The sequence below is a fragment of the Lactuca sativa genome, chromosome 3, assembly GCF_002870075.4.
Source record: "Lactuca sativa cultivar Salinas chromosome 3, Lsat_Salinas_v11, whole genome shotgun sequence".
NCBI classification, from domain to species: Eukaryota; Viridiplantae; Streptophyta; class Magnoliopsida; order Asterales; family Asteraceae; genus Lactuca; species Lactuca sativa.
In genome coordinates, this window is record NC_056625.2 from 256,894,546 (window position 1) to 256,907,080 (window position 12,535).

At 30.0% G+C, this 12,535-nt stretch overlaps 1 protein-coding gene across 1 annotated transcript; it reads left to right on the forward strand.

Annotated features, from left to right (window-relative positions):
* The first annotated feature begins 363 nt into the window (after window positions 1-363).
* LOC111883313 (uncharacterized) lies at window positions 364-4,765 on the forward strand. Its single transcript, XM_023879647.2, has 8 exons — window positions 364-720; window positions 1,080-1,175; window positions 1,268-1,351; window positions 1,740-1,900; window positions 2,241-2,358; window positions 2,481-2,616; window positions 3,042-3,220; window positions 4,357-4,765. The coding sequence occupies exons 1-8, from the start codon at window positions 469-471 to the stop codon at window positions 4,594-4,596; spliced, it is 1,266 nt and encodes a 421-aa protein (XP_023735415.1). The 5' UTR covers window positions 364-468; the 3' UTR covers window positions 4,597-4,765.
* Window positions 4,766-12,535: the final 7,770 nt, after the last annotated feature.

Sequence of the window (12,535 nt, forward strand, 5' to 3'; positions counted from 1 at the left end):
TTTACCATTTTATGTCTTTTACCATTTATAATTTTTTATTGTGACTTATGACTAATGTTTTTAAAGTTTTTATAATTTTTGAATGAAAAATTAAATATTTGAAATATTTTTCATGATTAAATATTATAAATTAAAATTATATTTTATTTTGTGAGATCTTAGGATCTGGATCCTGATCTTGCAAATCCAAAAACGATCTTAGGTAGGATCCCGATCTTGACAGCCTTGATTTACGGTTTTAACTTATTTAATAACTTGTTTTTTGTTTGATTAAACTCTAGTCTTATAAAATAATATTTTTTTTATTGTCAACTTATTTATATTTATTTTCTATTTACACCTAACAAATAAACATGTCCAATCCCACCCCGGCCATTGTGTAGTTCCCAAGTCTATCCAATTCCTTCATCCAAATGGCCGCGAAAATTAACCAATAACAACAACTACAACTTAATTTCCAATCATCCAATGGCTTCATCTTCTTCGCCTATAATTCAACCCCTCTTCTCCAACAACAACAACAACAACAGCCGCATTTCGTCTTTCAATGCCTCCACCTCCACCTCTTACTTCTCATTTCCATCTTCCGTCAGGAATTTCTTCAACAAAAAGAAGCTCGCCACCACTATCACAGCCATGGCACAACCACAAAGGAGCGCAATGCAGTATAATCAAGTTGGGGATTCCAATCTTGTAGTCAGTGAAATTACTTTCGGCACTGTGAGTTCCTTATTTTTTTCATCAAATTTCCCAATTCTCCTTCTTCCTACAGTTTCTATGAACGTAACTCTCGTTCAGGTATTCTTGTGGGTTATCAATGTATCTGCATTTTTGTATTTGCCCTAGAAATTTCAGTTTTGACATTTGGGGATACAAAACTTCGGCTGTAGTTTCATCTTATTCATCAAAATTTTCAGATCTCAATGCTTTCTTTCGTTTTTATGAACTTAAATCCCATTCAAATGTGGTTTTCAGCGTATATATATATATATATATATATATATATATATATATATATATATATATTGGAATTGAATTCTTTTCTTTCTGATAATTGCTATTTCATGCTAAATTTCCAGATGACATTTGGGGAACAGAACACCGAGAAGGAGGCTCACGAAATGCTCTCCTACGCAGTGGAACATGGGATTAATACTCTAGACACTGCAGAAATGGTAATAAATAATCATTCAGTAGTCATATGATTTTCAGATTTTCCTTCTCAAGTGATTATTTAACTAATTTGAACTGCTACATGCTTTCAAAGTATCCAATTCCAATGAAGAAGGAGACACAAGGACTAACCGATGTTTATATTGGAAACTGGCTGAAATCTCGACCTCGTGATCAGGTATACTTTTCTCTATTTTCAGTCTCTTTGTATATCATTATTTTAATAACACAATCTTTTAAAAAAGTTATACGATTTTAGTTTTATCAAAGTTTTGTTTTCTAGAAGTCACTAGAATCGTATTTGGGTTTTTAATAACCTGTTAATAAAACTAAGTTTAACTTTTATAATTTTTTTTTACTATAACTGTATTTGGGTTTTAAAAACCTTTTAATAAGATTAATTTTTGATCTTTTGTATGCAAAAACTTCAATAACTATAATTCAATCAATGTATAGAACATTCGATTATTGAGTTTCATATTTAAGTTTTATTATTGAGTTTCATTCCATATTTCCATTATCTTATAATGTTGTTTATTTCCACTTTGGGCATTTGTATATTTCAGATTATATTAGCCACTAAAGTGTCTGGATACTCAGATAGATTAAGTTACATAAGAGACAATGCAGAAGTTCTAAGGGTTGATGCTGCAAATATTAAAGAAAGTGTGGAGAAAAGCTTGAAACGTTTGAATACTGATTACATTGACTTATTACAAATTCATTGGTTAGTTTCCTATATATGCCTCATACTATAGAAATATAACACATATATGCATTGGAATAGCTTTCCCATATATATTACATACAAAACATCACACTAAAAATGCATAATTTTTAAAGTTGAAGGACCAAATTGTACAAATGAATCATTAACAAAGTAACTAATAGATATGCTTTGTGCTTATGAAATGCATACATGTGAACTCTCTGTAAATCTTAATGAAACATTAGTGAACTAATGTTTATATACTTAAATATTTCCTCAAGTCTTATATGGATTACAATATAGGGAATTCCACCTGTTTTTACAAATTTGCCCTTATTATTTTTTTTTCTCTCTCCAGGCCAGATCGCTATGTGGGATTGTTTGGTGAGTTCTTTTATGATCCTTCCAAATGGAGGGAAAGTGTGTCATTTGTTGAACAACTCAGAGCCTTTCAAGAACTCATTAATGAAGGAAAGGTAATGAATATAATAATGATACACTTTCTTTATTTCACTTTCACTTTATAGATTTTTGAATCAAAACTATTACTTTGGTCTTTTTTTGTAATAATTTTTAATAATGTTATTTGTATGTGTAGGTGAGGTACATTGGTGTTTCAAATGAAACTTCATATGGAGTAATGGAATTCATTAATGCTGCAAAAGCTGAAGGACTTCCAAAGATTGTTAGTATTCAAAACAGTTATAGTTTGTTAGTAAGATGCAAGTTTGAAGGTAGTTTGTTGACTTTAATTCCATTCCGAAGTTTGATTGCAAATGACTATGGAATTCACAAAAATCCTACAACTTTCCTTTTATAAACTCATGGAATTCAATTCCAATGTTCGTTCAATCATTTGTATAAATGACTGAAATACCCTTTCTAAACCCTATTACTAAGATTGTAATATGCTGGTTTGTTCTCTCGTGTTTCTTGTTATGTATGGATAAAAGGGTAATGTAAATAAACCTACTAGTATTTGATAAAAGTTTCGTGAGCAAGAAATCTAAAGAGGGCAAATCTGTCATTTGTCATTATCTACACTATAAATCCTTTCACAGATATACAAACCAAACAGAAACATACAAAGGAATGGAAACATCCTACCTTTTCAATTTCTTCAAATTCCAATTCTAAAACCATTTTTTTTTTTTTGCAGTTGATCTTGTTGAAGTATGCCATCCATATAACTGCAATGTTGGCTTACTTTGTTATTCACCATTGGCTGGTGGAGCTTTAACTGGAAAGTATTTGGATTCAGAATCTGAAGCTTCTAAAAAAGGAAGGCTTCAGCTTTTCCCTGGATACATGGAAAGATACAATAAATCCATTTCCAAGGTATTTTTTTTCATCACTTTAACTTTTATTATCTTATCGTCATTTAACTATTATTTATATCAATTTCCTTTCAGGAGTACAAACATGTCAAATTTACCTAATTGCCCATTATCATCATTACTAACAAAATTTGTGATATTTACAAATGTCCATAATTTTCTTGTTGTCTTCACGGAGGCTGCGTTTGTTACACGAGACATGGATTAGAAGGCATTGGACAAGCTTTCTAGGACTATTTTGATGATGAGGATGAGGAGGGTATATACGTCTTTTGCACCAGCAAGAGATCAAGAGTGGGTCCATGTCTCATCTTGTTCCACCTTTTTGTACGGGACAAAGATTGCAAATTGCAATTTTGTTCCCGCCCAAGAAAGGTGTGGCACAGACTCACTCTCGATCTCGTCTTTTTAAAAAGACGGTAATACCCTCCTCATTTATATCAACAAAATAACCCTAGAAAGCTTGCTTAGTCCAGTCCAGTCTAGTTACGTGTAAAAAAGAAAATTCTAAGGGTAAATATTTTACAAATAATAGAACAACTTCCATAGATTATGTCTAAGATATTAAATATAGGGAAATCTTAGACAAAGTCCTAATATTTTGGGTCAATTTACGATTTAATCCCAAATTAATTTTTGTTTACAAAAAAAGACAGATTACCGGCTAAAACTTCGAAGTAACCCTTTTTGGTTGGGTTTGCAAATTTAGCTGGTATCCTGTCTTTTTTCGTAAATTGGTCAAAATATTTGGACTTTTCTGAAGATTACGTTATTTTTTACCAATAACCAAAATTAGTTCAAGGGTAATCTTCAAAAATGTCTCAATATTTTGGTTATTGGTACAAAATAACGGAATCTTTAGAAAAATCTCAATATTTTGACCAATTAATGAAAAAGACGGAACACCAGCTAAATTAGCGAAACCGGCGAAAAAGGATTATTCCGAAGTTTTAGCCGGTAATCTGTGTTTTTCAGTAAACAAAAATTAATTTGGTTTTAAACCGTAAATTGCCCCTAAATATTGGGACTTTATCTGAGATTTCCCTTATATTTGTGCCCTTATTTTTTTTATAAGAAATCAAGTCTACTACAAATTCGGTTTAATTGATATTTTCTAGTTTCTATTATATTATATAGGAAGCTACAACACAATACATTGAAATGGCGAAGAAACACGGTTTAAGTCCGGTTGAGCTGGCACTTGGATTTGTGAGAGACCGTCCATTCATGACAAGCACAATCATCGGTGCAACATCCGTTGAACAATTAAAAGAAGATATTGATGCTTTTTTAACAACACAGAGACCTTTATCACCTGATGTCATGACAGATATCGAAACTATCTTCAAGAGATACAAAGATCCAACAACTTTTTAGACATCGAGACTTTATTTTTGTCGCGTTTTCGGATTAATTGCTGAGATTTTGTTGCAATATAGGTTTGTAAATGTCTTATTTGATTCTTTTAACCGTTGTGTAAGTACAAAAGTGATTAACCAAAATTGTTATTTAAGCTAATCTCAAAATTAGTCTTTGTACTTTTAAATGTTTGGAGACTCTACCCGGTTATATAGTTCTATTCTTTTTTTTGGCAGCAAAAATTGCTTTGTATTTACATTTTAGATGACATTGCTTAGGTCTGACAATCGTGTCGTGTTCGGATTGGCGGGTTGACGGGTCAAAATATGTCAACCAAAACACGACCCATCTAAATATACAGGTCACGTGTTGGCAGGTTTGGAACATAAACTCATATATGACCCGCCAACCCATTTATTTATACAGATTCACAGGTCGGCGAGTTCGTTGGTCAGATTTAGGTTCATGGGTTAGATTTCATAAATAAAATTGACAATTAAAGATGAATAAATTCTTGATGGTTGATGCAAACATATCCGAATTTTAGACACTTAACTACTTAAGTCTTAAACATCCAAATGAAAATTAAAAACATTTATAAAAACATGTTCAAATTAAAAAACATAGATAATACTTATTAAATATTGATACTTGATACATAAATACATTTAAAAATTATATATATATATATATATATATATATATATATATATATATATATATATATATAAACGGGTTGGCGGGTCAACCCGTTTATTTTTTGATAAACCCATATATGACCCGTCAGTTGCAGAGCTAGATAGGGCGTTGGGGGTATTACAACACCCCCAAAAAAATATTTTACGTATATAAAAAAATTTATTTGTAAACATGTTCTATGTTATTACACCCCTAGCTAAAGAGACTACATCATGTTTTTTTTATGATAACTACATAGAATATTTATTGATAATTTTTGTACTCTCATATAAAAATTTCTACCTCTAGCACTGTGATCTGTTTAATAAACGGGTTGGCAGGTTGGCGGGTTGAAAAACTCAACCCAAACCCATTTATTTTGTGTCGTGTCGAGAATTGTAAGCCCTAGCATTGTTAAATTGTGTCTACTTTTTCAAAGCGTAGTTTTGTAATTGGGAGAGACCAAAGTAGACCCTTTAATGTGGGTTAAAGAAAAGAAATATCAATGTACTATATATCTATGTATTATAAGTAATCTACTTTCGTTTCTTTTTGTTACAACATTATAATTCTGATTTTTTTTCTTATTAAGGTATCATTTACCAAATTATAATATTTTACATGAGTCCTCCGGAGCCATGTTAAATCTTTGTGTCGTTTTATTGTTGTTTTTTTTCCTTGTCTAACAAAGTATAGCAACTAGGCTTGTTTTAATTATTGTTATGTTTTAGTTTCATTTTAATTTTTATGTAATACTTTTATATACTTTGAATTAATAAAATATTTATCTATCCTATTAATATAATTAGATTATCATTGTTATATATTCATTTAAAAAAAAGTAGTGAAAGGTGATGGGTGACCTTATTTTCTAAGGTCAAGGGAAGTGATGGAAAATAGAGGAAAATAACGTGAGGCTGAATTGAAATAGTAGTAAATATAGGAGGAAAATAACGAGTCTTATTATTACTTCCTAAGTACCTATACAACATTGTCAAAAGGACCAATCCGTCTTAAACTTGCTGAAAATAGAAGGTTTTAGTTACAATATGATGCATAGCCAATTAGTGATCATATAAGGACTGATATAGTTTTAAACTGTTTTGCTTTTTTTAAATACTTATAAATTATAATTGCCGTTCAAAAAAGGAAAAACTTATAAATTGTAGCCCTGCTTTTATATTTCAATTTACATTTCGAGGGATATAAAAAAGTCCATAAAAGATAATACTTGGCTTGAATACAATACAAAGCATGAAGCATGCTTTGTTTGAGAATAATTTTGATGACTCGATTATCCATGCTTTTGACAAAACAATTATTGGATTATTTTTAACTAAATTCAAAGGAACCTAAAAGTTGACTTTATTAATGTATATTTGTTTGTGAGTAAATATAAGTACACTTTTTATTAAGTTAATTTATATATTTTTATCATATTTATTGTAGTCATATGTTAAAGTATAAATTATACTATGGTACCAGGTGTTGTCCTTCATTGATGAAGTTAAGGGTTCAAGTCCTGTTTGGGACATAGGTGGATTTATGAATAGTTTAAGAATAAGTTAGATTTGCCTTTTAAAAAATATGGTAATTTAGTTAAAGGATTAGTTTAATAAAGGATAAGGTTAATTATATAAAAGACTTTATATTTATATTTTAGGCTTTTTATTCGGTTAAAACCTAAAGTTTTTTTTTAAAGAAACCTTCACATTTTCTCATCACTTTCATTTTGATATATTTACTAGGTTAAAACTCTATGCTACACGGGTGATAAATTAACATAACTTAGATTTTAGAAATAAAAATTAAAGAAATAGCAACATAATTTCATTTGCCTAATGTTGAATGCATGATTTTATGAAAACTAAAAAATCAAATAGAAACGTAGTACATTGTTATATCTGACTATATAATAAACCTTATCATACCTATTTATTACACATGCTTTACTAAAAGTACTAACACATATCAATATAAATACAAAGAGCTCTTTATTAATAAAAAAGACAAAGAAACTCCTATAAATACCTACATTACCAAAAAAAAAAAAAAAAATATATATATATATATATATATATATATATATATATATATATATATATATATATATATATATATATGATAAATCAGTGTCAAAGCAAATTCTCATGTGTAAAATAACTATTATGGCATCCATTTCCATCTTAGGGCAAGAACCTATAAAATTAAATTCTAAATTTAATTGATAGAATCGTATGCTAGGTCTTGAATGTGGAGAAAAAGAGAACCAGGAATCTATTGACATAAACCCACCTCGGTATAATTAATTAAAATTAACAAAAAGAACAAAAAACAAAAAACAACATATAATGCAACCGTATCAGGTTGATTAAAATACATACTAAATACTAAGGAGACATGAACACATTCACATACATACACACTATTCTTCTTGCAAATGGTGGTTATAAGCTTCAGTGAGAACTTGAAAATCATGGGTGTTTGAGAATGAAACTCAGTTGTCTCTGTTTAAAGAAAATGAAACTGGTTTGTTTCAAAAGGCTTATTTGTGCTTACACACATATCAATAGGCAATTTTGATAGTATTAGTTAAGCATAAATAATGTCATTTTTGTCCATTTTTAAACATAGAAGGTTTATAAAACAATTTTGATAATAGTAAATAAGCACAAAGAATGAAACTCAACAGCAGCAAAGAAAAAATCAAGGCCCAAGCTATGTAGCTTCATTTTGTAAAATAAATTTAATCACTGTAAAACATTTTCATCAAACACAAAAAAAATCATTGCTACAATGTAAGAGAAATTTTTAAGAAATGGTCTATGTGCAACATTTTCGTCACAAACAAAAGAATTTTAAAAACTAATTTTTTTACAAAAATAAAAAAGATTAACAACCAAGTGATGCCATTTATAGCATTGTACTTAGAAAGTACATTGTTATAATTGGGAGTAATCAAGGAACCTGATGCATTTTAATGTCTAAAAATTAGTTTATTCTATAAAACAAGGAAACCAACACATGAAATGGTTAATAGAAAGTTGGTAGATTAAGTTAAATTAACCTGGGAAGCCAAAATTTTATCTTCCTTTTTCAATTAAATGAGCCTATACCGATGATTAACAAAAAGAACAACTATATCATAAAACTTTATTGAAGTGAAGCAAATAATGCCCACATATAAAGATGACACTACAATATTTCATCACAAACAAAATAATAAAAAAAATAAGATTTTGAGAGGAATAAAAGAAAGATAAAAAAAACTAAATGGTGCCAATTATAGCATTATACTTAGAAAGTATATTGTTATAGTTTGCACAAACGTTCCAAGAGAGGAATTAGCATAACATTCACATCAAATTCGCAGGAAAACGGACAAAAGTTCATGAAAAATATTTAGTAAAAACATCTTTTTGAAAGTACAACGCAATTAAATTGTCATTTCCAAAGAAAAAATAATTAAAAAAACTAGAAAAAAGCTGGCATCACACCTGACCTGCTAACAATAGACATCAAAAGACCAAAAAATATTTTTCTTAAAAGCACACCACTTTAAACCTGTCGTGACAGTTTTTTTTAAGTAAAATTTGCATCGGACTTGTACTTAACTTGGTAATAATAGACATTAAAATTTTACAAAACCATTTCTTTAAAGTACATTGCTATTAAAACTACCATTTCATGTTACATGGTTGACAAATTAATATAATTTAGATGAACTTAGTTAAATAAGGAAATAACATCATTGCGCACACCTAAATACCAACACACTTTAAAAGTACAATGCTATAATTAGGAAATTGTTATCCGACAATGCAAAAAAACATTAAAAAACATAGAACTACATTGTTGTAAATGGGAAAAACAACCCCCATGTGCAATGTCAGTGTCATTTTAACAAAATTCTGGAAATCAAATAGAACTACATTGCTATAAATGGAAAAATTGCCCCTGTTTGGACATGCTACTGTTTTTTTATCAAATCAAATGAACGTTTATTGTTGTAAATGACAAAACAGTGGCTATATGGTCATTTTTATTTTTTTTATTCAAATAAATGAAAATACATTGTTATAAATTGAAGAAAAATCCACATATGGTCATTTTTTTTTATGAAATCAAACTAAAACATATAGCTACAAACGACAAAACAACTTTAACGATAACAAAAATCAAGTTTTTTCCTTGGGCAACTATTTCCCACACTGGCCTCTTTTATCCACTTCTTTTTTTACATAAATTTAATATTAATTGCTGAGAGTAAATTTGTTTTTTAGAATAAAAGGTTCTTGAAATTAGTTGGCCAAAGACAATCATATATGTTAGAAATTGATCAATATAATGTACAAAGAAACAATCGTATATAATAGTTTGCCAAGGGGTGTTCCCCTTTTATCTAAAAAAACAATCGTATATAAATTCTAGTCATAATTTTGAGTCACAAGTAAAAATTGTATATCAAGTTGTACTTTAAATTTCAGGTTATGAATTCCAAGTCAAATTTACCCATTTACCTATAAGAAAAATAAGACTCGGATATTAACATTATCAAGTATTCTCCTTTTCATTGGTGTTTTGACTTTTGAATGAACTTTAATATAACTTCAACTTGAATAGAATTTCAACTTTAACAGTTTATGGTTTCACGGTAACTTACAAATATAGATTATCCAAATGCATTGGCATTTCGTATTTATTCAAATCAAAAACCTTCCAACTTTATACTACCAACTTTTTCTACCTTATTATGAAATAAAAGGCAGAAAAAATCATTAGAAGTAAAGAAACAAATAATGACAGAGGAAGAAAAGCCATAACAACACTTTTGGTTTTTTCCAAAATCACCGGTGTAGTCTCTCGGTTTAGTGACATTTTTTTCATAACAGGCACTCAATTTTGTAGTAGTGCCAATTGTTTAGTTAAAGAAAATGAGGAATGCATCTTCATCCCATGTAATGTACTCACAAATATTAGGAGATCCCTCATCAAGCTAGTTCTATCTGCTCCAATAATAGTAGCATCAATCCTGACATCATTTTCTAAAACTATCAAGTTAAAGGAACTAAAAAAACCAACATATTAAAATAAAAGATGTAATGTAACTAACTACCACCATCTATGAAACAGTCTTTGGTAATCTAACATGAGTCACATCAGTCGAACGAAAGTGAAATCCACATTCCGTACAAAAATATCAATTGAAATAAGTACATCTTACATTTGAGATCAATATCAAAAAGCTCACAATTGCAGACTTAACAATGCCTCTGAACGCTTATCAATCTTGATTTAATTTCCTAACAAAGAATCAAAAACCATGGAAGAAACAATACTTAATAAATAAATAAATGGATTTTCTAAAAAGTGTGACATCCCCAATTTCACGGTCAGAAAAGACCAATTTGCTTATGCTTTGTTTTTAAAATCAGAGTAATCTTTTAAAGAAAACAGTTGCGGAATTTGTTCCCAAAATATGATAAAGATTTATCAAAGCATTTCTTTAAAGAAATGTATTTTCATTATATAACAAAATCTCGGGATGTCATGTTCCGATACAGACACATAAGTATAAACAGAACTTACATGATTTACACTAAAGATTTTACATCTCCTTTAATCTCTCCGTGAAATATATCTTCGTATCGATATCTGTGATACAAAGAAAACTGAGTGGTCCAGGCTTGGGAGCCTGGTGAGCATATAGGGTTTTTAACCCACAATAATATAATTATTATATTCAACCATCAAACAATCAACCCAATTACCCATCCCCATTATCTTCTTTATTTCTTAGGATTTTACCCTAAGAATTCAACTACCCATCATTCATTCATTCCTAAGGATTGACCTGAGGAATTGGCACAAAATCTATTGCTACATAAGGCGCATCTACCAATATCATCCTTTAAGCGCCTCTGCCAGGATTACGTCATACACTATGAGGCGCGACTACCAGGTTTATGAAATTTTCTTTTAGGCGCATCTGCCGACATTATCCTATAAGCGCATCTGCCAGGATTATCCTATAAGCGCATCTCCTAGTATTATGACAATCTCTATTTGGCGCATCTACCAATATTATTCTCAAGCGCATCTGCTAGTATTATGAAATTCTTTATTTGGTGCATCTACCAATATTATTCTTTAAGCATCTTACATACCTCATCATTTTATCACATACCAACTATCTCATCTACCCATGTTCTACCCAACATATTAGTAGATATAAAATACATATACGGTTTAACTCATTTAAAAACCATATAAAACATCCATTCCATACTTATCTCAAATAAACAATAGTATATACACACATAACATGCATTTCCAGGCAAATATTTCATATTTATGTGTTAGAAGAAAGTAACCACACACTCACCCAAACATATACTTAATACATTCAAACAATACTTGTATTATACTCGTGTTTATGAAAGGGACTATACACCCACACATATAAACAACTTTATATTATACATATAGCACGTATTTCATAGCAAATACTTAATATTAATGTGTTAGAAGAAAGTAACCACACACTCACCCAAACATATACTTAATACATTCAAACAATACTTATATTATACTCGTGTTTATGAAAGAGACTATACACCCACACATATAAACAACTTTATATTATATATAGCACGTATTTCATAGCAAATACTTAATATTTATGTGTTAGAAGAAAGTAACTATACACTCACTTGATCAGAAGATGATCGGACAACACTACTACTTGTAGAAGTAGTATTCTTTGGTAGATCTGGAAGATCTTCACAAAAACCGGGCTTCTCGCGGGCAAAGCTTCGGCTCGGGAACTCTACTTATCGGGATCTTCGGGGCTTCGGGACTTGCTTCGGGTCTCGGGAATGATACCGGGGCTTCGGGCGTTACAAAAAGTATTACCAAAATCCGACTAACAAACAAATGCAAAAGAAGCCAAGAAGGGTTGTGAAGCTTTCATCAGTGCTTGGAGAAATCAGATAGAAAAATACACTATTTTACTCAAACAACATTAGATTCCTCTGATCCCATATCTTTCAAAATGAGAATACACAACCCTAATTGCAATATAAGATTTCAGATAAATTATGGGTCATCATAGTTGGAGACCCACATATAGATCAAAACATCAAGTAGTGTGGCTATTTGTTCATTATCAATGATAACAGGATGGTGATGACAACCCGATAAGAAGATAGTGGATCATTGATGAACAAAGTGAGAATGACTGTTTATTAATGAAGATCAAAGAGTACCTAGGCATTCT

Coding starts and splice junctions, on each gene's coding strand:
- LOC111883313 (XM_023879647.2), top strand. CDS start 469: ATGGCTTCATCTTCTTCGCCTATAATTCAACCCCTCTTCTCCAACAAC. Junction 1,176..1,267: donor CTCTAGACACTGCAGAAATG/GTAATAAATAAT, acceptor ATGCTTTCAAAG/TATCCAATTCCAATGAAGAA. Junction 2,617..3,041: donor AGTAAGATGCAAGTTTGAAG/GTAGTTTGTTGA, acceptor TTTTTTTTGCAG/TTGATCTTGTTGAAGTATGC.